General features: G+C 53.9%; 3 protein-coding genes across 6 annotated transcripts in view; all 3 read right to left on the bottom strand.

Annotated features, from left to right (window-relative positions):
* Window positions 1-21135, bottom strand: part of PFKFB4 (6-phosphofructo-2-kinase/fructose-2,6-biphosphatase 4) — a 32197-nt gene extending 11062 nt beyond the window's left edge. For 2 of the 4 annotated variants that reach the window (XR_008666859.1, XM_055343599.1), the window contains exons 1-9: window positions 17389-17555; window positions 11630-11746; window positions 11389-11485; window positions 7976-8042; window positions 5368-5442; window positions 4952-5008; window positions 4084-4205; window positions 1811-2018; window positions 1011-1157 (exon numbers count right to left, since the gene is read on the bottom strand). Coding sequence is in view for 3 of the 4 variants with exons in the window: in XM_055343599.1 (XP_055199574.1) it covers window positions 1011-1157; window positions 1811-2018; window positions 4084-4205; window positions 4952-5008; window positions 5368-5442; window positions 7976-8042; window positions 11389-11485; window positions 11630-11746; window positions 17389-17485 (987 nt within the window). In the remaining variant the exon portion in view is untranslated. Of the gene's footprint in view, window positions 1-1010; window positions 1158-1810; window positions 2019-4083; window positions 4206-4951; window positions 5009-5367; window positions 5443-7975; window positions 8043-11388; window positions 11486-11629; window positions 11747-17388; window positions 17556-17872; window positions 17949-21045 lie in introns of those variants that run through there. The other 2 variants (XM_055343600.1, XM_055343601.1) reach the window with 2 other exon arrangements.
* A 1523-nt stretch (window positions 21136-22658) lies between these two features.
* UCN2 (urocortin 2) lies at window positions 22659-23376 on the bottom strand. Its single transcript, XM_055342655.1, has one exon. The coding sequence runs from the start codon at window positions 22995-22997 to the stop codon at window positions 22659-22661; it is 339 nt and encodes a 112-aa protein (XP_055198630.1). The 5' UTR covers window positions 22998-23376.
* Window positions 23377-24283: 907 nt separating this feature from the next.
* The window catches only part of COL7A1 (collagen type VII alpha 1 chain), a 30894-nt gene continuing 28720 nt past the window's right edge, over window positions 24284-26457 (bottom strand). The window contains exons 113-119 of the mRNA XM_055343602.1: window positions 26392-26445; window positions 26173-26221; window positions 25702-25734; window positions 25470-25556; window positions 25201-25290; window positions 24896-25093; window positions 24284-24613 (exon numbers count right to left, since the gene is read on the bottom strand). Of these exons, the coding sequence (XP_055199577.1) occupies window positions 24597-24613; window positions 24896-25093; window positions 25201-25290; window positions 25470-25556; window positions 25702-25734; window positions 26173-26221; window positions 26392-26445 (528 nt within the window). The 3' untranslated portion in view covers window positions 24284-24596. The remainder of the gene's footprint in view (window positions 24614-24895; window positions 25094-25200; window positions 25291-25469; window positions 25557-25701; window positions 25735-26172; window positions 26222-26391; window positions 26446-26457) is intronic.

Genomic DNA, 26457 nt, shown 5'->3' with positions numbered 1-26457 from the left:
CTCTTTGTCTCTCATGAATAAATAAATAAAATCTTAAAAAAAAAAAAAAGAAAAAGGTAGGCCATCCAACAGGGGAAGAAAAAGAACACAAGACCTCATAAAAGATATCTAAATGGCCAAGAAACAGAGTGAAAAATGGCCACAATTAAAACACTGTGATACCCTAAGTGGTACTTAACATAAAAGTAGGTGAAATAAGCCAACAGGGAAAAGATAAATGGGTGGTTATAGGTAAGTGAGATCAGATTTAAGGCTTATGTTAGAATGCCAAAAGAAATTCCAGTTGACTGGGGTGCCTGGGGGGCTCAGTCAGTTGAGCATCTGCCTTCCACTCAGGTCATGATCTCAGGGTCCTGGGATGGAGCCCTACATCGGGCTGGGCTCCCTGTTCCGCAGGGAGTCTGCTTTTGCCTCTTCCTCTGCCCTCCTCTCTCTTCCCCACCATGTGCTCTCTGTCTCTCAAATAAAATCTTTAAAAATTTTTTTAAAGAAAAAAAATAAATTCTGGTTGGTTGAGATAGTTAAATTCAAAAGAAGGGAAAGGGGGCATCTGGGTGGCTCAGTGGTTGAGCGTCTGCCTTCGCTCAGATCCTGATCCTGGGGTCCTGGGATTGAGTCCCGCATAGGGAGGGGAAGGAGGAGGGGAAGGAAGGAGAGGAGGAGGAAGAGAGGAAGGAAAGAAGACAGGAGGGAGGAATCCAATTCCTAAAACCTGAAGGAAATTGGAAGAGTGAGCTCTCCCAAGCCTCAGCACAGGTGCCCTGGCTGAGCGCAGCCATGCCCAGGAACACAGGGCTGTGGAGGACAGCAGAGGGCACAGATGGTAAGCAAGCAGAGCCAGTGAGCGCCCAGGAGGGCGGGAGCCAGGACGGTGAGCACCTGAATTCCAGGCAGCAGTGGGCAGCAGAGGGCAAGGGCAGGGACAGTGAGCAGACAGGAATTGTGAGCCCCAGGCAGTGGAGGTTTGGGATTGGAGGTGAAGGGCAGTGGAGGGCAGGAGCAGTGATTACCGCATCGATCTCGTTGAGGACCTTCCACTGCTCATAAGGCACACCCAGGGCCTCAGCTGTCTGGATGGTCCTCTTCATCTGGCTCGTCCAGACCTTCAGGTCCTTGATGTTCTGATCACGGATGAACTGGGCCAGACTCTTAGCAAACTGAAATGTATCAGAAGCAAATTCAGACACACAGATCCAAGGTTGTCTTCAAGGGACCCTGAAGCCACAGGGCCCAATGGATGGTGTCATGCCCATCTAGCCTCTGAGAGCACAGAGAACAGACCTCATGAGAACCTCATGAGAACAGACCTCAAGTGCTGTTCTTATACATTCTCTCCAGACCCTCTGTGTAATTCCAGTTGTCGTTCCAGTTCCATCATTATGTCTCCTGCCATTGCCCACCATGTGTCCTGGACCCTATGACCTCCCTACAGAGGCTTCAATATCTCCCCTGGACTGTGGTGTGGCTATCAGCTACACTGCAGACACTTGGGTCACTCCTATAATGGCAGGCCTCTTCAGGGAAAGGGGCCCAGCTGGTGACAGCTCATATGAAAGCCAGAGAGCCTAGCTTGGTGCTTGGTGACTTTCCAAGTTCCTTTACATGACAGGAACATTCCAGACTGAATGAAGGTCATCCATCTTGATTACAGAGTAGCTACAAGAGCTAGAGCCCAGGCCCATTGGACACACACATACATGCACCCAGCTGCCCAGGAGTACCAATGCGCAGCTCCCCCTACAACCCTGGATGCTAGTGCAGCGCGTGTGCGCGCGCGTGCACACACACACACACACACACACACACTGACCTCCCTGCCCCGGGGGGACAGTCCCGGGTCCCCGCCAATCCGGCCCTTGAGGTTGAGCTCACTCTCCCCATGCCGGCAGAGGTAGATGGAGCGGGGGGTCACATGGATATTCATGAGGTAATATACGATACGGCTCTGGATGTGATCAGCCACACGGTTTACCACATAGCTCTGCCCCACGTCCATGATCTTGATGTAGGACAGATCCCTTTGCAGAGAGAAGGTAGAGAAAGACCTATGAGTGTGACTTGGCCCTCGAGGGCTTATCCTGCCAGCCATAGGAACTAGCTGCAGAGCTGTGCATTTCTGACCACCAGAGTTGAGATCACAACACACAGGACCAGCAGCTGGTATGCAAGTGACAGGGGTGAGGAGGCAGTAACACATGTGACATCCAGACAAACCCCATGAGAGGTGCTCAACACTTGTCATGTTTCCAAAAGGTGACATCCAAAGCACAGGGTCAGTAATACACATTGTGACTTTCACTGCTGCTGTGTCCCCCGGACCCCGCTTACCTACCTCCGAGCTTTCAACGCACAGTCTGTAAGGTAAATAAGAGATAGTTTTTTTCCAGGATTGACCTGGGGGTAGCTGGCAAACGCTCTTCCCCTCTGCTTCCCTGGCCAGCCACCCCTGCCCCTGCCTTTCCTTGCTTCCCCCTGTAACCCAGCTCAGCCGCTTCCCTTGGTTGCTTATTTGCTCGGGCTGGGCAGCATGGTGGTTGGGAGGACACGCTCGCCTCGCTCATCTGCTTATGTTTACTGGGTGTTGGGGAGGCAGCAGGAGGAAAGGCGGAGTTTCTCAGGCAAGTGTTCTGGGCTGGCCCAGGATGGCCCTTCTGTATGTTCTCATCTGAGTTCTCACTGTCTGGCCCCAGGGCATGGGTTTAGTTTAGGGTTGTTACATCAATACCAATAAAAACAGCAGCCCCATTCACTAAGTGAGGAATCCAACAGAAGCTGCCCCAGTAAGCCTCTCTCGTGCAATCACATAACAGAACCATGAGGAAAACCACTGTCCTGGGGTGACTGGAGAAACATAAAATACCACAGTGGCCCAGGCAGTGGGTGGCAGCTGGCTTGAGCTGGCCACAGAGCCTGGCCAAGGAGACTCAGCCAGTGTAGGAATTACTCTGCAAAGACCCAGAGAAATCATTCCTCTTCCAGGCACTTGTTCTCCTGGGCTCGTAGGCAGTAGATGTTCTCATGTTGATTATACAGGACCCTCACCCAAGTTTATATTCCAGCCTTTCATTTAACACTATGTAACTTACACTGTCCCACGTGTCTTCGCTCTGAGTTGTGACTATGCAATACTTTACCAAGGGGCCACAGTATTACTTACTTAACCACTGTCCCCACTTACGCTGTTATACAGAAGCTGGCGAACTATGGCCAACAAGTCAAATTCAGTCAGCATCCTGTTTTTGTAAATAAACTTTTATTGGGACTTGCTCATTTGTTGACATATTGTCTATGTTTCCTTTGCACTACAATGGTGGAGTTAAATAGCTCAACACAAACTGTATGTTCCTGAAGCCTAAAATATTTGCTACCTGACCCTTTACAGGTAAAGTTTGCTACTCTAAGAGCCTCAGCTGAATACCCCTTGTGGGCCTAAAGACCCCTCCCCACCCAACACTTCCTCCTGCTGGGTCTGCCATTCTGGAATGGGCCACATGGGCCACTGCCAGCTATGCATAGACAGGATCTGGGCACTCCTTCCCCCTCACCCCCACCCTGGCTCAAAACACAGACTACAAATTTAAAGAACATGTAATGCTTGCAAATGCCTTGCAGGAAGACCTTCTACATAGAAATTAGGCTTGATTTTATAAGGCAATAGCAGAAAATTCTTTCTTTCTTTCCTTCTTTCTTTCTTTCTTTCCTTCTTTCCTTCTTTCTTTCTTTCTTTCTTTCTTTCTTTCTTTCTCTCTCTCTCTCTCTCTCTCTCTCTCTCTCTCTCTCTCTCTCTCTCTCTCGTAAACTCTACACCCAATGCAGGGGGCTTGAACTTATGACCTTGAGATCAAGAGTTGCATGGAAAAACAGAAAATTCTGGCTTGCGGAGTTCCACATAAGGTAATAGGGGTTCTCCAAGTCACCTCTGGCCCACGATTTCTGCCCGAAGGAAAGAAACAGGGTCAGACCATCTCTGCCAGTTGGGATGGCCCCTAAGCCACCACCACGGCAAGTCACAAGGAAGCAGCCAAGAGGGGACCCTCACCACCCACCATCATAGTTGCAGGACATGGTGCTCTCCTCACTCACCTGTCAAGGTCCTCATCCAGTGACTCATACGAATTCTCATAGCACTCAATGCGCCGCATGAAATCTTCCGTGGCCTCATCACTATCATGGTTCACATAGTCAGGGCTGCCCAGTTTCACTTGCTGCCGAACCAGGCACAGAGCAAGGACACATCAAGGTTGGCAGCCAGGCCGGGCCAGAGACCAAGGAGACTGCTGGGCGCGGGACGGGGGAAGGCTAGGCCAGAGGCCAGGACAAGACTGGGGGTGTGAGGCTGGAGGCCAGTCCCAGGAGACTGGAGGCCAATCCCAGGAGACTGGTTCCACTAGGAAGAGTCCAGCAGTTCCCTGATTTTAGTTCCCACGCTAGTGTGCCAACAGAATATTACTGGGGAGCCTAAGATTGGCGTCCTTATCTTTGTGGCACAGGGGGAGGTGAGGCCAGAGGGGCAAGGGGCTTAGAAGCCTCTTCCCACCTGAACCATCTCCCCAAACCCAGATGTTCATTCCTTGGATAAACAGGGGGTAGGGGAGAGAAGTTGAATCTCTTTCTCTTTCAAAATATGAACATCACTTCCTACCCCCCATCTCCAGAGGCTGAAGCTGCATTCTCACTGTGCAGGGAATTATGAGGGGGAAGAGAGGGGAAGGTAAGACGAGGGAATATGAATGAATGCCACCTGGTGACACAGCCTTCTACCCAAGTGGTCCTTGGGAGTCTCTGATCACCTGACTCCTGTGTTGTACTGCCTCCCCTCTCCTGCCCCCAAAGTTCAAGAAGACCAAATCAGGGCCAGCCTAGGCACCAGCCCAAACCTGGAGAAGGACCTCGCTGTCATATGCTCCCTCAGCTATGTTACTGCCCCCACAAGGTCAGGTATACCACTCACCACGATGTTAGCAGCTATGACCTCAGGATCCACACAGATGGACTCCACAAAAAAAGTCTGTGGCAAGGACAAGGCAGGCAGGACAGAAGGAATCACAGATACGTTCAGGGCACTGGGCCTGGGTCCACGGAGTTTCCCCCTCACGTAGGGCCAGGGTGACCCCAAGAGGGTGAGGGCAGGATAGAGAAGCCCCGACCCAAACCAGGTGCCACCCCATCTAGGATTCTCCCACAATGCACACCTTCCCAGAAAGAAAACCCCAGATGGAGAGGAAATAGCAACCCCTAGATCCCACATCCATTCTGGAGCCCCCTGGCCTGATGCCCACGCACATCAGGAGGCTGTAAGAGGGTTGGTCCCCAGAGGGTCTGAACATGCCACAGCCCAACCAAGGAGGTGAGCCAAAGACACCTCACCTTGTAGCCATTCTGTTCTCCAAAATTAAAGATGGTTGCTCTCCGTTCTCGGGTGGTATTTGTTGCATCGAAAACCTAGGACCAAACTGGGTTAACTGGGACTCTGGCCCTGGAGCAGGGGGGAGACCAGCCAACAGTGGCTGCACAGGGACCAGATTTCTCACAGGGACCAGCTGGTGCCCAGGCCACCCACCCGGCTGGTCTCCTTTAGACCTGCAAGGGCTGAGCTAGGCCTCCCCTTCCTTGAGGAACACGCCTCAAGGAAGCTGGAAGGGGAGGGGCCTGTGCTCCCAGCATGGCGGCAAACCCTTGGCACATGGGACGGCAAACCCTTGGCACATGGGGCACACTAAGCACTGCCCCACGTGTGGCGGGCACGCGCTTCATGCTTGACCACCATGACTTCCTGTAAAACCAGTTAAACATGGAGAGCGGAACCACGGTTTATTTCCACTCCATCCTGAGACTCCACTAAAATGGGAAAAGAAAAATAAAGAGAATGGGAGAGGAGATATCAATAAAATTCTGGTGACTGACTCAGAGAAATAGAGAAAACTAAACACAAGCCCTCACCCACCAGAGCACACCCACCTGTGCAGAAGCAGGAGAGTCAGGAATGGGTGTCAGGTGTCTCTGAGAAAAGGGACAAGTGCGCAGAGGAAAAAGGAAGACTGCCTGGTGGTACAACAAAGAGCAGATAGAGCCCCCACGCCCTCTCCCTGCCTTACGAGGCCAGGGGCCCACCTGGGGCTCCCCAGGAAATGCCCACAGCCTGTCCATGTGCTCTCAGGGGTAACCCACTCGCCTGCATGTCTAGAAGCAGCTTCCAGAGCTGCTTTTAAGCAGCTTCCAGAGCTTTTTAAAAGGGCCTTCAACCAGGGCTCACTGGATGCTTCAGCAAAACTTCTAACATGAAAAACAGAGACTAAAAAAAATAAAAGGAACTTTGAGAAAATGAAGACAGAGCATAGAACAGAAAGTAGTGTCAAAAAATAAACAAACCTTACAACTGTTATCTAAAGGGAGATACAAAATACTGTAAGTAACCATGAAACAAAAAGAGTTCTGAAAAATTGGAACACTCCGAGAATAAGAAATTTAGAATTTAGAAATTAAAATGTGATCACAGAAACTGTTTGAAAATGCAACCAAATGCTTGTAAGATAATATTGAAAAAGTCTCCCTGAAAGTTGAACAAAAATGGGATGCCTGGGTGGCTCAGCGGTTAAAGCGTCTGCCTTTGGCTCAGGGTGTGATCCCCAAATCCCGGGATCATGTCCCACATGGGGCTCTCTGCAGGAGCCTGCTTCTCCCTCTGCCTGTGTCTCTGCCTCTCTCTCTCTCTCTCTCTCTGTGACTATCATAAATAAATTAAAAAAAAAGTAGAACAAAAATGATAGAGATAGGAAATAAGGAAAGAAAAAGATAAAGATTAGGGCTCAAGCCCAGCATGAAGCCACCAGAAGTTCTAGAAAAAAAAAAGAAAAAAAAAAAAGCTCAGAAAATGGGAGTGGAGCAGAGAATCAATTGTCAGAAACTGGTAGGGGTGGTTTATCAAAGTAATAATACATGAGAATCTTCCTGACCTGTTAGAAAAGAGGTTCCCACTGGAAAGGGCCACCTTGGGACCCACCATGGTGAAGATGAGCCACCACAATGCCCTAAATTTCTTTCCCAGAGAAAAGGGCAAGAGCAGCCCCAGTTCCCTCTAAGAGATGAAACTTTTAGGAAGATCAGCAAATCAGAATGCCATCAGATTTTGTCACAGCTACTCTGGAAGCCATAATACAACAGAGAGATGCTGTAGAAATTCTAAAGGAAAAATACTTCCCACCTATACCCAACCATCAACTATGAGGATACAGAAGGACATTTCCAGACATGCAAAGTCTCATGCAAGAACTTCCCAAGTACCTTCCTCAGGAAGCCACTGGAGGATGCACTCCAGTAAAACAAGTCAGTAAACCAAGTAAAAAGAAGACATGGGGTCCGAGAGCAGGGCTTCAACCCAAGAGCTGGGAGAAGGGAATTCCCAGGGTTCCACACACCGAGAAGTTGATCGATCCAGACAGAGCTGGGAGAGTAAGGGCTCCTGGAGGCATGCCTCCACAAGGAAAAGCAAATGAAAAAGCGGCTCCTGTGTTTGACTGCATAGGGTTAGGGTAGGGGCCTTTCCCAGAGGCACCCGTGCTCAGCTTTGTCCCACTCATCCATCTGACAGGAGGGGCCAACACACAGCTGGAATTCCATTGCCCAGGATTCAGCTGGTTCCCAGAACAGTCACTAAATGTGGGGCAGGATTCTCTCCACCCCAGGAGAAATCACATTGGCTAAAGACTTAGGTAACATGATAGCACATGTGATGACCAACAATGTGAGTATTTGGAAGGAAGTCCTACAGGGTCAAATGCAACCACAAGCCCAGAAGGAAATTCCCAGCACACATCCAGCCTCCTCCTATGTAGTAGTGGCTGCAGACTTCCTCCCAGGGCCCGGCAGTCAGGGCCACACACCCTGCCTTCCCTTCCAGGTTCCCGATGAGCAAAGGGCTAGCGATATATAGGCTATCACATGTCACTACCAGAAGTCACCATGATGTTACACTCACCGCCACATGTCCCCCCTCCTCACTAAGGAACCGCCGGACATCACAGAGGGCTGCCAGGGCACACTGCCTTCAGAAGAGAAAACACAAACACACACACAAAAAAAAAAAAAAAAAAAAAAAAAAGAAGAAGAAGAAGAGAAAACACAGGGTCAGCCCAGCACCCAAACCCAGCTGCAGGAGGGCAGTAGATCAGAGATACATCCTACCCCAGATAGGAGAGGGCCCAGTCCCTGGAGCCCCTTCTCTTTTCAAGGTTTCTCTTTCCTTGAGGTCATTTTCAGTGCTTTTTGCCAATTCTGATCCTCTAAGTGAAAGGCTATATGCTTCTGGTCCCTGGGAATATTTTTTTAAAATACCACTTTTCTGGGACGCCTGGGTGGCTCAGTGGTTAAAGCGTCTGCCTTCAGCTCAGGGTGTGGTCCTGGAGTCCGGGGATGGAGTCCCTGGCATCGGGCTCCCTGCATGGAGCCTGCTTCTCCCTCTGCCTATGCCTCTGCCTCTCTCTCTCTCTGTCTCTCATGAATAAATAAAATCTTAAAAAAAAAAAAAAGTAAAATTAGATCTCCTTCCATTTGTTTGGTCTTCAGATTTTGTACATAAACCCCCAGTGCATCCAAGGACTGTGCTATCGGGGCTTTCACTGGGCCAGACCAGGCCACCGTGCCCAAGCATGGAGGCACAGGCCAGGCAGAGCAAGGGGCAGCCTGCTGGGGTCATGGGGAAATTGGTGGCAGAGCTGAGTCCAGGTCCCTGGAAGAAGCTCTGCTCCTAAGCCTCCTTGTGACCTATCTGTGCCCCACAGAAGACCCCACCCAGTGGGTCTTTCAGTTAAAACTTTATTTTTTTTTTATTTTTTTTTTATTTTTTATTTATTTATGATAGTTACAGAGAGAGAGAGGCAGAGACACACACAGGCAGAGGGAGAAGCAGGCTCCATGCACCGGGAGCCCGATGTGGGATTCGATCCCAGGTCTCCAGGATCATGCCCTGGGCCAAAGGCAGGCGCCAAACCGCTGCGCCACCCAGGGATCCCTCAGTTAAAACTTTAAAGAGCTTTCTTCTTCCCCCAAAAAACCTGAATTCTGAGACTCCAGGAAACTGGCATTGCTGGAGCCATTTCTAGCCACCCACATCAAGGACCATGTTTTGGGCTAAGATCTGTGGGTTGCTCTGGCTGAGGAAGCACCATGTAAGAGGGGGATCAGGGTTCTAATGGAGATGTGGAAGGTATAGCCTGGGACCCTGAGTGTACGGGCGTATGAGCATGGGGCAATCTTGTGGAACTGAGCCCTTAACCTGGGCAGACTGATGCTAACTCCAGGTGGACAGTGTCAGAACTGAACTGTTAGCGACACATGCATGCACCCATGGGTGTGCATGTGCCTGCCCACAGGTGTGCATAGGTGCTCATGTGTGGTAGGAGACTGAGAGCATGAGTATGTGCCTTATGGTGTGTGTGTATACGTGACCAGCACGTGCACATGTGACTGCGCACACCCTTTCCTGGATCTTCCCAGTGTCAGGGACAGACATCAACATCGTGTAGCTCCAGGAACCTCAACAATGTATGATCACCTAGGTCTCTGGGGAATCTAGCCTTTTCTTTTACCAACTATCTGCAAGACATTTGGGGCTGGTCATTGGGAAATGGTCCTGAAGCCCTGGGGCCAGACCCAGACTTTAGATCCAGGAGGGAAGGTTTCTAGGAATAGCCAGAGGGTGTGCCTACAGAGAGGCACATGTGAACCTGCCCCTAGCTTCTCCTGCTGGGGCCTCTGTTCCAGCTGGGTGACCCTGATCTAGCCCCCCAACTTCCCCAAGTCTGGGTTTCCCCATCTGAATTAATCCCAATACTCCTACCTTCGATAGGAGCCTAAGCAGAATTACTAGTGAGCCCCAGGGGTGCCAGCTTCCTTATTCTTCCCATAAACACTTTGGATTCAAACAGACCTGGCTTCAAATTCAAACTCAGTGTGATCCTACACAGGCCCATCACTTTCAGACCTCACCTCCGAATACGGGGGAGTGAGGTGACACAACGCCTGCCCCACTGCAGGGAAGAGCCAGTAAGCTAGCCAGTGCCCATAGCATGAGGTAGTTGTAGAATTTGCATTTGATACAGCCTCTGATCTACTAATTGCATAACGCTAGAAAGATGAACACAACAGTTTTTAGTGGTATGGGCTTAGATTCAAGTCTGGGCTCTGTGAAATAACTTGTTATCTTGTGTGAGACTCCTGAGCCTCAGCTTCCTCATCTGTAAAATGGGAAGAGGAGTGACAATCGGGCATCATGCACAGCAGGAATTCAAATATCAGTCCCCTCCCTTTGTCTGGGTCACTGGATTGCCCAGCCTCAAGTTTCACACACAATTCGGCCACAGGCCTGAACATCAGACTCCCCTTCCCTTTTGGGTGCAGCCACTTGGCCCAGCCCCACTGACCCAAGAGTCAACACTGGGGAAAGACCACGCCCCACACTGGGGAGCTCTTGCCCCCTGGTGGCCAGAGACAGAGCAGGCTGCCTAGGACCCAGGCCTGGGCAACAATCTGGCAGCTTCTGGCCTGGAGCTCTTCTTGATTAGGGGAGCTCACTAGAGCTGGGCCAACCTCTGCTAAATGCCCTCCCACCATGGCTGAACCCAGAGCAAGCACAAGGAAGCTTCTTGATCCCTCAGCTGACACCTGCCAAAAAGACCACAGCAGAGATCCTCAGACAGCCAGCGGGTGCTCCTGGTTCAAGTCTGAATAGGGCGGGGAGGGAAGGAGGTAGGGTGTCATATGCAAATTCCCATCTCACAAATGTGAGCAGGAGGGTGAAGTCTGAGCCACAGGAAAGCGAAGCCAAGGCCTGTCCTACACGTGCCAAAAATATGCCAAGCACATGCCAAACATGCTCCAAATATACAGTTTATCCTGGGGCAAGGGAAGGAAGGCTGCAGCTCTGGGCTCCATCCTCTTAGCTTTGGAAGAAGGTGCCAGGAGGTAGGCCCACTCTCACTCTGCCTCATCTCTGAGGACTGTGTCCCTGCACCCACTCACCCCCCCTCCCTGCCACAGTCCATCCCCATGGAGCACCTGGGGTAAGCAAGTGAGAGGTCTCTGTGCAGCCAGCCCCTGCCCCGCCCTGGCTAGGTCTCCTCTATCTCTCTGAAGCCCTGTCTTCCCCTTCCATAGGACGTCCTTACTAAGGGTTCATGAGTCCTAAGGCACAGCCAGCCACCAAGAGGCCATATGCCCTCCCCACTGTCCCCTAATCCAACACATCCCCAATACCACCATATCTTGAGAGGTCAAGAGACCAGCCCTGTCACAGTCCAGTGGGGCAGAGTAAGGCCAGGGCTCAGGAGCAGCTGGGTGCCCAGGCTCCAGGGCCTTCTCTGTAAACACACATAATCACACACATATACTCACTTCCTGATTTTCAGGCCCTCTTCGTTGTCTGGAAGGAAAAACTCAAATGACTTGTATGTCTTGACCATTTCCCGGCGATACTGGCCAACGTTGAATTCTGGGGGAAAGAAAGGCTCAGCTTTCACACAGCAGCAGCCCTCCCCAGGTTCTTGACCTTGACTCACCCCAGGCTAGCCTTCTCTCTTTCCCCCTCTCCCCACAAAGCCCCAAGGCCCCTTTGGAAGCCGACGCCAAGTCTCACCTCGAGTAGGCACGCCAATCCAGTTCAGGTAGCGAGTCAGCTTCTTAGAGATGTATGTCTTGCCCCTGGCGGGCAGGCCTACCATGACAATGAGCGTTGGGCAATTGGTCATGCAAACTGAAAGACAAGGAGCTGGTGTCAGATAAGGGCTGGGATGCCTCCGAGGGTGCCCCTCCCTCTGCTCCTGTCACAGGATATCAGACACACCTTCCAGGCCTCCTGGCCTCAGACCCTGGTCTCAAGCCACCACTGGCATGTCCCTGCTGCCCAGGCCTGTCTGGGCTCCAGTAGATGTAGCAGAATCTCACCAGCCCCTTATCCTGGTGTGCACGGCAGATATAAAGCTGGACCTGCCACACCCCTGAATGAACATGCAGGACAAGAGCCAAAGCCCAGGGGATATTCGACACCCACCTATTATCGGGGAATCCACACCCCACCCGTGCAGCCATTCAGCATTCCTGATAGCACAGTACCACTCCTTACCCTCCCAGTTGGGAATTTCGCCTCACTGTGTACAAAGCCCAGCTCATAAGCTGCTTCTTCAGTGAACCCTTCCTCCCAGCCACCTCTGCGCTGCCCTGGTGCACTCTCTCTCTCAATCCCGGTCATCTCGCCCATGAGTTGGTCCCCTGCACCTGACCACGTGGAGCATAGGCAGCCCCGCAGGATCTGAGCTGTTTGGGAACATGAGGTCTGGCACAGAGATGGTGCTCAAAAATTATGGGGAAGGGAGTGGCATCTCGAAATCCCCCAGGGTGAGTGCCACCAGGGGCTGAGGCCAGAGACCCAGAGCAATGTCCACAAGGACTGTCCCTCTGACAGCCCACCCTCCTCCATCCCATGGGCCACCAGCCAGAGAAGCTGCCAAGGTCGGAGGCAGGGACATGTCTGGACAGCACATCCCCAAACCCTGGCCTACCAGGACAGACACCAAGGCAGCCGAACTACCAGCCTCACGTGACTCAGCTCTGCTTTCAGTCAGCCTCACCTCAGAAACCTTAGGAAGCTTTCCTTTCCTCGTCCCCAGCACCTGGGCCACAGACAGACGGCCGATGTGGGGAACCCCAGGGCTCTCTACAAGGGCCTTCTCCTGGTAGTCCTTCCTGGACAGACTGCTGGGTCCCAACCCTCAGGTTGTCTCCCTCACCGGAGCTAGAGCATAGAGGTCACAGGGGCAGCCCTTTCTGTGGGGTCAGGAGTCAGGTCTAGGTTCCTATCCTGATCCTGACAGCTCCTGGCAACTCTGAGCCTTGGTGTCCTCACCCGTAAAATGGGATGATGATCAACCCCCAGTGAGGCCTTGCACTACCTCCATGTAAAAGCCAAAGCATGTCTGGGAAGCCATGCCTCTGCCCAGCCCTGGCAGGATACCTGCTAAGGACGCAGGTGCACCTTAGCACCAACTGCCCTTGGCATGTAGGGTGCAGAAGCACCCATCTGTCTCCAGCTGGGCCCTGCAGAGAGGTAAGGGGACCCACTTGCCAGTGTGGGCTCCGTTGCTCCTGTACATGACCTTTGGGCAAAGGTGACCCAAACTATGAGCCTCGGGGGAGGGAAGGAGAGGATCCCACGGAACACAGGCTGACAGTGAACAAGAGAGAACTTGCAGAAAAACCTCAGCATTGGCTAAGGTGAGAGAAAAGCAAGTTAGGCAAGGCCCTGCGTCCTGAGGGCCAGTGACACTGGGGCCTGTACCGTTTGCACAATTGCTGGCTGGGGCTCTCAAGCAACCAAAGGGCAGTGAATCAGCTACTAAGCATGGGGGAAACCTGCACACTCAGCCTGCTCACTCCTCCCCACAGCCCCCTGAAGGGCTCTCCCATGACCTCAGGAGTAGGGTTCTACACCTTCTCTTCACATCTTCTATCTTCCCAGAGACACCCCAGCCTCCTCTCCCACTGTTTGGTGACAGGATCCCCTGGCCCCATGCACAGCCACTGTGGGCAGGCAGGGCAGTAAACCAGGGCTGGGTGCAAAACAGCAGCAATAAATTACCTATCATCTCTGTTCCTCAAGATAAGCTCCCAAGGAAATGACCCAAAGAAAGGTCAAAGTACAAGAAGTGTATTTGCAATAGCTCTGCTTACAACAGCAAAACATAAGCAAGCTAGCAATAGAGGAATTACAAACTGAGGCCCACAGAGGGAATGTGCTACGGCACCTGAACAGAGCATTTGCACCAGGTGAGCTGGGTGTGTGGCCAGAACTGCAGCTCTGGGCACTCGAGAGCCTCGGCAACGAGCAACCAGGTGGCAGGACGCACCATTTAAAACAAGAGAGATTTGCCCACATGTCCATTCAACTTATCTCACTGGTTCCTCTTCCTATGAATGTGCTTATGGCCACAAGAACCCTAGGAATTAAGAGGCCAGAGACAAGCCTGGTGCTACCTCATTACCACTTTCTGGTGGGTCACCCCAGGGGCAGCCACAAGCCCTGGAGTTGGGTCCAGAACTGGTTTCCAAATTGCACCTGCTCCCACACCCTTGGGCCAGGCTGGTGAAGGGAGAACTCTTCAAAAGAAAGCAACCTGGAGGCACCTGGTTGAGCACCTGCCTTCAGTTCAGGTCGTGATCCCAGGGGCCTGGGATCGAGTCCCACGTCGGGCTCCCTGCATGGAGCCTGCTTCTCCCTCTATCCTATGTCTCTGCCTCTCTCTGTGTGTCTCTCATGAATAAATAAATAAATAAAATCTTTCATTTTTTTAAAGTACTATTTTCTTTTTTTTTTTTTTTTAAGATTGTATTTATTTATTCATGAGAGAGATATATAGAGAGAGGCAGACACACAAGCAGAGCGAGAAGCAGGCTCCATGCAGGAAGCATGATGTGGGACTCGATCCCAAGTCTCCAGGATCAGGCCCTGGGCCGAAGGCGGCGCCAAACCGCAGAGCCACCCGGGCTGCCCAAATAAAATCTTTTAAAAAAAGAAAGCAACCTGGCATCACCGTCCTGTTCAGATGGGACAGGAAAGTCATCTCTCCTACCATCCTATGCACATTCCAGTCATGTCCTTAGCCAAGTCTGGCTACCTTTTTGCTAATACAAGCTATCACAAGCACTGTCCTTCTGGCATGCTTCACGTTCTGTCTGCCCTCCAGGGCTGGTTCCTCCAGGGCTGAGCTGAGGGGTCAATGATGAAGAAGGTAACAGCTTCCAGGCCCTCATACGTAGTTCTGAACTCATGGATTGTAGGAGTGAAGAAGGCACACAGAGCCAAGCAGCCTCTGGCTCCCTCAGGAGCCAGGCACGAGATACCAAAGACAACTCACTACACAGCACAGACCAGCCATGAGCTCCACGTCCCCTTCTCTACAAAGCCCTGTGGTCAACTTCCACCCACCCCCCACCCTCAGGTCCTCACCTGTCCTTGTGGTCTTCCACCAAATTATAAATCACGCGGAACACCTGGGTGGCTCAGTAGTTGAGCATCTGCCTTTGGTTCAGGTTGTGATCCCAACATCCTGGGATCAAGTTCTGCATCGGGCTCCCTATAGGGAGCCTGCTTCTCCCTTTGCCTATGTCTCTGCCTCTCTCTGTGTGTCTCCCATGAATGAATAAATAAATATTTTTTTAATTAAAAAATCTACATGCAGAGGATAAAACGCTACATGAATACAGGCTTTGGGGACTGGAGGTGCTGCCCAGACAGGTTCGATGTTCATTCACAGCTTACTCCCTGCTATGAACTCGGGGACCCTCACTTGGGGCCCAAACCTCTATACAATCTGCAGGTCTTATCTCTGGCTTCTTGGGTACCTCCTCCTCCAAGAAACCCTCCCTATGCTGGCCCAGTCCAGAGTCTCACCCACTGCAATATGAGACAGTACTATGGCACAAGCCCCTCACAGCCATATTTTCACTGCATCCTTGGAGCTTGAAGAAACAGTCTCCTCCCCATTGGGCCTCAGCATCTTTGCCATCTGGAATGGGGGTTGGTTCAGAGCTGATGCTTCAATTCCCAACTCTGAGGTACTGAGAAGCAAAGAAGGCTAGTGACGAAATGATAGCACCACCTGCCACCACTTATCAAGCATCTCCTGTGAAGAGGCTCACAGCGGCTTCTAGGAGCAGGGATGATGACCGTCTCCATCCCACAGATGAGGAACCTGTGCCGTGGCCTAGAGGGTCAGGTACTTGTCCGAGGTCACACAGCTGGGCCACAATGCGGCTTGAGTGTTCCTGCCTTCAAAGCCGAGGCTCTGACTCCTTCCCTTCCCCTTTATGTATTAACAACAGCCATCCCCAGTTAGGACAACACAGACTGGCTAGAAACACAAGAGCAAGGGGCCTTGATCTTGGTCGCTCCAGAAAGTCTGGAAGGAGGGCTGGCTAGGATGTAGCCATTGCCTCTCAGGACTGAGTATTGACTGGAAAGCCATGGCCCAGCGCAAAGAGCCTGATCACCATCTCCACATCCTACCAGGACCTAAATTATGGTCACAGCCATGACCCACCAGAATGCCCTGCCAAAACCATGGCCAGCCCCTACCAGGACCCAGTGTAGTAAGAGATACACACAGTCTACCCACAGGACTTACATCTTGCTCAAAGCCAGGGCTCCCAGGCTGGCCTCAAAACAAAACAAGCAAGGAGCGTTCTCCCCTCCCTTATTATGCCCAAGCAGAGGTCAAGGAGTACAGGGAGATCTTAGTACATCACACAATCTCCTGATCACAGTTCTATATCTGTATCAGAAGTTGAACGAGATGTTCTCTGAGGTCTTTGCCAACTTGCAAATTCATTATAACGTTTCAGTTACTCAAAAGAAAAAAAACAACAACTTTGTTTTTCTTGGCAATAAGAGGTTGCAGACTCATTTAAGGACAAGCAGAGGGGTGCCTGTGTGGCTCAGTGAAGCATCTGCCTTGGGTTCAGGTCATGATCCCAGGGTCCTGGGATTGAGCCCTGCGTCAGGCTCCCTGTTCAGTGGGGAATCTGCTTCTCCTCCCTCTACCTCTGCCCCTGCTCGTGGTCTATCTCTCTCAAAAGGATAAATAAAATCTTAAAAAAAAAAAAAAAAAAAAAGACAAGCAGAAAGTCAAGTAAAGTGGATTAAACACCAGGATCTCAGGAAAGCCAAGTCCCTTAACAATTCCTTAACAATGCCAAGAATTTCAGTATGTCTCCTAGGTGTTTCTGTCTCCAACTTCACCATTTACCCACGACCGCACCTGGATGCATATACCCCCATGGACCCAAAGATAGGTCCATAAGGGCAGTGTTCACCCACCCTGAACACAACTGCACTTCCCTGAAATTCCTCCCAAAACTGGCCCCAGAGGTGGGTTGTCAAGGCCAAGGGGTTCCCTCTGGACCTCTGAAAGTTCTGGACTCAGAGAGGTCAAGCGATTTCCATAAAGCCAACACAGCTCAGACCTGGTCCATGCACTCTGGCCTGAAGTGAATGGCAAGAGGAGGCTCTGAATCCTCCCCCTGGCCTGACCTGGTGGGTAGAGACTCGGGTGAGAAGGGGCCGGCGCCCTCCCGGGAGGTGATGGTAACCAGACTGCGCCCCTAGCGAGAGGAGACAGGGCCACATACCTGTCTCCGCACCACCCTCCACCCCCCGCTCCGCCACACCTGTGCCCGGCCCACGACCTGTGCCTGCTCCCCTAGCAGCAGTCACGGCAGCCTCACCTGTCCCGGGTTCCCCACCTGTTCCTGGCCCCCCTTCCACGCGAGACCACTGCCCAGGCCGCCCTATCCACCCATTCCCGTGCACCACCCCCCGGTTCTCCACAGACCCCGCCTCACCACCGCGCTGGCAGGCGTGCAGAGCGGGCCGCCCATTGCTGTACGGCATCCAGATCTTCTTCAAGGGGTTCTGGGTCAATTCCCGTGGGGACGCCATACCCGGGACGCGATGAGACGGACTGCGCTGCTTCCGACCCAGCAGCCAGGCCACCTCGGGCCACTCGAGGCTCCGCCCCGGCCCCGCCCTGGCCCCGCCCCGGCCCCGGCCCCGCCCCGCCCCGAGCCGGGCAGGCGTCCGTCCGACTCCCCGCAGGCCCCGCCCCAGGACGAGTAGGCCCTACCCCCAGCGGGGAGGGCCCGGCCTCCGATCGCGCATGCCCAACTCGCCTGCCAGCCGGTTTGGGCCCGAGCAGGCCCGCCCCTGGCGCCGGCATCGAGCACGCGCATGCCCACCTCCCCACAGGTTCAAGGCCTGCATCGTGCCGACCCCGCCGGCGATGAGCGAGCCCAGCACGCCCGACTCGACCGCGCAGATTTGATCCACCTGGTCCGGGGCCTCGCTTTGCACAGCCTTGCCTCCAGGGCACTCGGGTTCCGCTCGCTGCTACGGTTGACGTCAGGGCCCCCAGGAGGGAGGGATTTGCATGCTAAGGGGCTGCGCCAGCTTGGCTCGCAGGTCTCACTTGGTCTGGATCAGCCTGGCAGCTCCTGCGTTTTGCCGCTTGTCAACTGCTGCGCCCCGCCGGCTGTGCGTCCCTGAGTCCTAGGACTCCTTCTCGCCCACCGAACCCACTGGCCCAAGCACACCGGAAAAGCTTCTTTCACCTCACGGACAGGGACATCTCAAAATTGTTTCCTCTCTTTACCTTGGCTGCTGGGGAGGCTCAGGCTAAACTCCAGCCCACCTGGAGCACGTGAGCAGGATCTTTTAACCAAGCTCCCTGGGGACTCACTGAGTCTCTTCTTCCAGGATTTCATTTTTACCAATTAAATTGTAAATTTGCATATTTTCAACATGATCCTTCCTCTCATCATCAGGAAAACAACGCGGGCATCATCAACCTCACAAGATTCTGGTATAGATTAAATGTGACAGTGTCTGAGAAATCATTCTAAAGCACATTAGCGCTATCATTTGTATTATTTATCTCCCTTCTGTCTCTAAGAATGCAGTGGAAGCAAAGGGCAAGGGAGAAAGCCAGAAGTTTAGGAACCCTGGGTCATTCTCTGTCTCCTCAGCCCAGCTTCTCCCAAATTCTATACACTTAATACCCTGGGGACCCCTTACCACTGCTCCAACCTGAGTCACACTGCCCCCTAGCGATGTCCTCCACAAACCCCCAGACAGGATCTTGGCATCCTCAGGTCCTCTCTGCCCAGTGTGCCCAGCCAGGAGCCAGGGCTAGGGACATGGAGAACAAGGCTTTGCCCAGTGCACCTCTGACCTCCATTCCACATACTTGTCTCCACCTAGCACTTCAGAGCCTGGCAAGGACTCTTAAGACAACTCTAATACAGATGTCTCGCCCACTTCACAGGAGATGAAGGTTCAGGAGGTAGAAGCTCACCTAAGTCCTCCCTGAAACTAGCTCTGGCTGCCTCCCCTGGGAGGAACGCCCTGCCCCAGAGTTGAGCACTTCCTCTTTCATCCTCTGTCTGCAGTGTCCACCCCCCACCTCATGCAGAGGCAGCTCTGAGCACACCCGTGGGCAGCTTCTGATGAGCACAATGCCCCTTACGACAACTTGCCTGCTTCCTACTTCTCCAAAGCCTGTCATACTGTTCCTGACACAGCCTTCCTGTCTGTCTCCTAGCCATTGCCAAGGCCATCCTGGGGCCACCTTGACTTCAGAGACCTTGTCACCACCCGCCCACACCCTGTCCAACCCCCCCCGCACTTGTTGCAAAGGCTACATGCTCTAGCATCCACAGACACCCAGCACTTCCTCTGGCCTGCCCATTCTCCTTCTCAGCCCTCCTGGGATGTTAGTCAAAGGCTGGGGTAAGGAGGTAGTCAGAGCAGGGCAGAATGCCAGGACCATTTCGAGGAAGCTGTCCCCACACCCAGACAGTCTGAGCCTAGCTTCCTAGGAAAAGCCGTGGCTCTGTACCTTCCACTCTTCCCCAAACAGTCTGACCCTGGGCTGACCCACGCATACCTTCCCAAGGCCCAATATCCAGTGGGAGGCCACAGGTTAACAGCAGGAGGAGTCTGGGGCTCCTCCCCAAGGCCAGAGTCTACCTCTACTCTAAGAATATTCTTCATCTCCCTGCCCATTTGTTGAATAGGAAACTGAAAGAGGGGAGCAGGGCCCAGGGTCACAGAGCCAGCCCACAGTGCAGAGTGGACTCAGATGAACCCCCAGCCTTTCAAAAACTCCCCTCCCACTTCTTCTAGATAATCATATTTCCCTCCCATACACGTGGGCTCTGGTTTGTTCCCTCCAATGCTCTCTTAGTTTTCTGCTCCCCCAGCATCAGTAGATGCCCAATAGAACAGCCAGCCTTCATGACTTTTCCTTCCTTGGGGCCATCCCAAAGTGATGGGGTGAAAAGTGTACTGGGTTGTCAGCATGCATTGGTGTGTGAATATGTCCTGCTCAGCCTCTCTGCTCCTCTATGAAACTGCCTGGCCTGGCCCTGGTTGGCTCCAGTGGTGCCCTCTGCACTGACCACCGGACCTCTCTCCCGTGTCCCTGGCTATAAAATATAGGGTGCTGAAGTCCTAGATCCTCAGTTCTCACTGCTCAAACTCTTCCCAACCTCTATGTCTGCTGGTCAGTCCTGGCCAGACTTTGCAGCATAAAGGCCCAGGGCCCTCAGCGAATGCCACACAGACCTACATGCCAGTGCATGGAAGCATGCACACAGAGCCACATGTGCACAAATACTAGCAACCCAGGCCCGCAAGGAGGAGCAGGCTGCAGCAGCCTGCTGCTCTCTACTGCCCCCCTTCCCCTTTATTTCCCTTCTTCTCTCCCCTCTGCTGCCAATGGGAGGTTCAGGGAGATCCCAGGAGTTCCAGCTTCCTCTGGCCAGTTCAAGCCAAGGATCATCCCCAGTATCTCCATGGGCCCAGAGCTCACAGAGGGTGTGAGGTTCCAGCTTAGGGATATGGAGCCATGTAACTGAGTAGCTTGTGAACTGTGGTCTCCATTTGCTGATTCCAGCTTGTTACAGGGCACACAGTAGGTGCTCAAAGTGACTCAGGGCCACCCAAAGCACACAGTAAGGGCTCAGAGAGGCTCATGACCAGGACAGAGCACACAGTAGGTGCTTAGAGCAGCTCAGGACTCACATAAGGCACACAGTAGGTGCCCTAGAAATGCTGTTTAAAGGCTAAAGCCACTTCATATGAAAAATTTCCCAAATGAGCCTCTGGGCCTCCCCAAAATGATGTGTGACCCCTGAGGGGATACCTGGACAAACACAACCCCTTGGAGGCCAGCAAAGGGCAGAGCAAGAGGGCCTCTGGCAGCTCCAGCTGGCTGTCCCTCTCTCTGGGCTGGAGGAAGAAGCTATTTATAGTTCCCCCTTGGCCCAGCCCTCCCACTCCCCTGCAAGGCGACAGTGTTCCCCCTCCTCCTTGCCACTGACAGGCTATGCCCCCTCTGAGCACCCCTACACCTAGAGAGACCCCCAACGCCCTTGCACCTCTTCCAGCACCAACCGTCTTTCCCCAATCCCCCCCACTCTCTCCCCGCCGCCCGTGCCTACCCCGCCTGCTGCTCCCTGACCCGGGGTCCGTCAGGGCGCTGCCTCCCTCCGCGCCTGTGTCCATCCTGCAAGCGATCTGGCCCCGGGGCCGCCGCCCCCTGCAGCCTGGGGCCGGGCAGCCCCGCCCTCCGGACTCGGGAGGGAGCTGCGGTGTGCCCCGTGTGGCCCCGCCCTCCCAGCCCCGCCCTGGGCCCGCCCCCCAGGGCTGCTCACAACTTGAGCGATCAACAGTGCCCCCACCCCAGACAGCCGCACTCCTGCCAGTGTGGCCTCCCTCTGCGGTCAGAGCAGTCCATAATGCCCAGGGTCTGCCCTTGTCTCCAACCGGAGCTGTCTACACTACCTAGAGTTTCTGTCCCATCTGCAGGCAAGCCTGTCCACACCATTCAGAAGGTCACTTCCCTCTCCAGCCCAGCCATGGAGCTGGGGGTGTGAAATTAGGGAAAACCCACTCTCTCTACACCAAGGGACCAGGTCGGTGAAATGCGGCAGTGGTTGGGGGCCAGGGGGTGGGGAGTAGGCAAAGGGGCTGTGTAGCCAGACTGTCACTCTCTGGGTGCATAGTACTGTGATTCTCGTTCATCCCATTCTCCAGTCACTGCATTTATTGAGCTCTTTCCTACATGCCAGAACCTTCATGTACACGTCACTTGGTGCTCACAAGAAGCCTGGTGGCATGGCTCTGCCCTACCAAGGAGAAAGCCGAGGCTTGGAAAGGTGAACACATTTGCTGCAGACAATTTGATGAAGGATGAGCAGAGCTGGGTTGGAGCCCCAGCAGCTGGAGCCACATGTATCCAAGGGCCACAGCTGGGTGTGCAGGCGTGTGGACAGTGCCTGGCTGTGTAGGACAGTGCCTGGCTGTGCATTGGGCATGCTTCATGCTGGTCTGGGGATAAGCATCTGTTCCTCACAGCCCCCTCACATGCCCTCACCTTGCCCACAGACTCACAACTATCAGATACACAGAGACACAGCCACTCCTGCATGCATACACCTACCACAAGGCTGCCACAGCTACAGATTTCTCACCTACGGCTCTCCACACCTAGAGATGCCCCTGGTGACCCCATTCATCTGAGGCAGGTGCTGCCTTGTGGAGCACAAAACATGCATATGACCCTCAGCCTGCACTTCCTATGTGGTGACCTGTGTGGGGCAGGGCAGACCCACGGGCCTGGTCTTAGGTGGACTAGCCTCAGATGCAATGTTGAGCTCCTGTGTTGATGAGATTCCCAAAAGTGGCACAAGAATAACCACACTGGCAGTGTCCGGACGCTCTTCAACTGTGGGGCACCCAGACATGGCAAGACTCCACACAGTACTGACATTCCACGGTAGTGTCCAAACTGTTCAGACATATTGTAAGTCTATGGGGCTCCAGGCATGGCAAGACTCCACTTGGCAGCCACCCAATATGGCAATGTCCAGGCTGTCTAGATACAATGGGGCTCTGTGAGGCACTCAGCTGTGATATGACACCAGCTGGCAGTGACCCCATAGGGAGGTAGCCAGGCGCACCATGCCCAGATGTAATGCTGTCCTGCTCTACTGCAGGCTTCCAGGTCTCCTGATCCAGGATGGCCCCGTTATTGTGACTCCTGCCCCCAGGCTCAGCGGCGGCCAACCTGGGCCAGGATGCGAGCGTTGGTGGCGGCCTGCTCCCTCGAAGCTCTGGCCCGGGCCTGCTCCAATAAGATCTGCAGGAGGCCAATGGGGACATCCAGCGAGAGGATGATGCGGGGGCCCGAGCGAGGGCCAGGGCTGGGGTGGCCCCAAGCAGTGGAGGGGCCTGTGGTGGTGGCTGTAGTGCTCTCTGAGGTCACAGGACAGGGAGCAGCCTGGGGAGGGTTCTGAGGGAGGAGCTGGAAGGCTGGGCTAGGGGTCCCAGTGACCAGCAGGGCTCTGCCCGATATCAGGACCATCAGCACCAGCAAAGCCCACCTGGTCATCACGTGGTTAGGCTGCAAGGAGAAAAGAGGCTCAGGGCGGGGGTTCTGAGCAGCCACAGCAGCAGACAGAGACAGATGGGGAAACCAGACAGACAGAATGGGAGACAGAGGGAAAAACAGAGAGCGAGATTAGAGAGGCCAGGCAAGGGTTGGAGAGAGATAGAAGAGACAGAGATGAAGGGACAAGACTTAGCCAGAGTGAGATTGAGAAAATCAAGACAGCACTAGACACAGCAGCGGCCAGGAGACAAAGAGTGAGAAAGAGAATGAGAGACAGAGAGCCCGGCAAGATCTAGATCTAGATGCAGAGACAGAGATACACTTAGGGAGGAGATGGAGAAGAAGAGAAAGGAGAGGGAAGACATGGAGGCAAAGCAAAACAAAGGGGCCTGGAAGAAAAAGAGGCTGGAACCACCCCAGACGCAGACACATGATAAAAGCAGGGATGTAGAGAGGCGCCTGGGTGGCTCAGCGGGTTAAGCGTCTGCCTTCAGCTCAGGTCATGATCCCAGGGTTCTGGGATGAACCCCACCCCCTCAATCAGGCTCCTTGCTCAGCAGGGAGCCTGTTCTCCCTCCCCCTCTGCCCCTTCTCCCTCTTCCCTCTGCTTGGACTCTCTCAAATAAATAAATAAAATCTTAAAAACAAAACAGGAATGCAGAGACAGAGTGAACACAGAGGGACAAAAGAGGAACCCAAGGTCCAAGGGAGCCTGATCACAGACAAAGAAGCCTGATCACAGACAAAGAAGCCTGATCACGGACAAAGAAATGGGGTCCTTAAGGTGGAGAAGCAGCCAGAGAATCCAATGCCCCCTGAGGTCCAGAGACCTCCATCAACCCAAATGCCAGATCCACTCAGCCCTCAAGGCCCTGCCCATGCCACCCAGAGCCAGCCCAGTCCTACCAGCAGCAACCTCCTCTGCGGCAAGGTGGGGCACCAGAGCAGCCCGCGGCCGGGGCCAGGCAGTGCTGTGCTGTGGGCCGGCCCTCTGCCCCCTTCGGGGCCCATTTATCTCTCTACCCCCTGTGGTAGGAGCTGGGGCATGGCTCCTGGCATGAAGCATCCCCCCACCTCTGACTCATCCCTTCCTGGGGGGAAGTGAGGACATGTCCTCAGCCCCCACTCAGTCTGCTCCTCTTTGGGGACAAGTTGGGCACTGAGGGTCACAAGACAATAACCAGGGCTGGACAGAGGGACTCTGCACCCATGCGGGACGATACTGACCTCCCAGGGGAAACCTGACCCATCTGCCACCCCCATCTCCCCAAACAGTCACAACAGGGGCCTTTTAAAACAGCAGCTTTAATGCCCCCCAGAATCAGCACCATGTCATCACAGGCTTGGGTCAAGGGGCGGGTCAGATGCAGTCACATCTGCTCACTGCCCACAGCCACCCCCACACTGAGTCATCTGCTGGGGAGGCAGGAGCCACAATGGGGGTTTGTCCACAGGGGGGAAGGCCAGACCCATGGGACCAAGTCACTGAAATAACGGACATGCTCATGCACGCTCACATGCACACAGGCCTCTAGCACCAAGGGGAGGGACAGCAGAACTCCTCCAGGAGACACTGAACTTCAGCCAATCATCTGGGCCTCAGCTCCGGGCAGCACCTAGGGGGGTGCGGCAGGTGGGAAGCTATCTTCAGATCAGTGGGGCAGCTGGGGGCAGGACAGGAGTGGGGCTCTGACTGTAGAGAGGGGATCCTCAGGTCCTTGGAGGAGGGAACATGGAGGGGACCCCACAGCTAGGGTTCTCTGCTCAGCTCCTTGATCTGGTGGGTCTGTCCCTAGCCCCTAGTCTGCGAGAGCTCCTGATCCGGGATCCCGACCAGGACCTGATCTGGGTAGGATCAGCGTCCAGACTCTTATCAGGGTGGAGGGGTAGACTCATACCTGTTCCCTGGTTCTGGACCATGTGGGGTCGGCACCGGCGCTCACAGGCCTCCCGGGTCCCAAAACGATTGGCATTCCCTCCACAGCCACCATAGACAAAGGGATGACAGTCCTCTGTGCCACCTGCCACAGCCCGATGGTACCAGCGCAGAGTGTAGGCAGTACAGGAGCCCTCGTCCAGTGGAAGCAAGCAGGGGTCTAGGGCCAGTAGGGGTCAGGAGGTCAGCAGGGGTGGTAGTAGTCAGAGAGGGACCAGGGGTCTGCCGCCGCTCCCTGAATCCCTCTGGGCCAGTGCCAGCTCTGACCATTGCCATCCTGAGGAGCTTCAGGGTCCTGGTATTCCTCCACGGAGTACTCAGAGTATTCATACTCATCATCCTCAGGGGGTACCTGCCCTGCACACAGGGTGGGGTGTCGTGAGCAAGGCCACCCTGGGGGCGGGGCAGGCAGCACTCGTGTTCATGTGGTGCCGCCGTGTTGTCCCTATGCACACGGCATGTGCCCTGCATGTGTGAGCAGTGCTGCATGTGTCTGTACCCCACCACGCATGCCCCAGGGGTCCAGCCATCCTCACCTTCCTCCTCTGCATGAGAAACCCGGAGCACAGGCACAGGGGGGAGCTGGGGGCCAGCAGTGTCTGCAGCATAGCTAGGGAGGGGTCCTGGAGTAAAGGGCAGAGGTGCAAGGCCTTGGGGTCATAGTGGTGGCTACCCCAGCCAAGCCCCTGCTGAGTGGACCGAGGTGACGGACACAGTAGGGCCTGGGATGAGGAAGGTTCCGGGAGAAAATCCCAGAAAATTACTCACGTGATCCAGAGGCAATAAACTGGCCCTGGCAGGCTGGAGAGGGCAGAGAAGGAAGGGCAGAGAAAAAGACAGAGGGACACACACAGAGAAGGGCAGAGGAGGCCAGAGGAGGACAGCAGGAGAGAATAGCAGAGAGATCAACAAAGAAAAGAAAGTATGGGTAGGAAGCAGAGAGACAAGAGACAGAGCATCACTCTCTGATACCCACCGGACTGCTCCCACCTCCACCCCCTACACATGGCCACACTGGGCTTCTAGGAACACTACTGTCCATCCACATTTGCTGTGTGTCACCATATGGGGAAAGTCTCATCAGCATGTCTGTCCTGAAGCACATATGTCCTGCATACCCACTCATCTCCTTGATTGCTTGTCCCTTGTAAATTCTGGGGACCCTGCTTGCCCCTGTCTAGGGGTGCTGGGGCATAGTGGGAATGGGACCCTAGAGGCTCTGAGCTGGGCCCCACTCACCGCAATGTTGACTCATCTCCTGGCGCACAAACCCTCGAATGTCATCCTCCTGGGACACAAGACCATAAGGATCATGAAGATCCCGTGGATCACGGGAGAGACAAAAGGCATATGATGCAGGGATCATGGAGGGACAGCACTGAGTCAGGGGCCCAGGCCCAGGGGGTCAGGATACTGGGTGCGGGAGGTGGAGTCTGGCCCACCCAGGCCCACACTTACTGTTAACGCAGCTTCTCCCTTCTCTCCACGGGGGCCAGCGGGCCCTGGCCGCCCCTATGCACAAGG

Source organism: Nyctereutes procyonoides, unplaced genomic scaffold (genome assembly GCF_905146905.1).
Source record: "Nyctereutes procyonoides isolate TBG_1078 unplaced genomic scaffold, NYPRO_anot_genome, whole genome shotgun sequence".
In the NCBI taxonomy this organism is placed as follows: domain Eukaryota; kingdom Metazoa; phylum Chordata; class Mammalia; order Carnivora; family Canidae; genus Nyctereutes; species Nyctereutes procyonoides.
The sequence above is the reverse complement of the archived record's forward strand: the minus strand, read 5'-3'. Positions and strand labels throughout refer to the sequence as shown.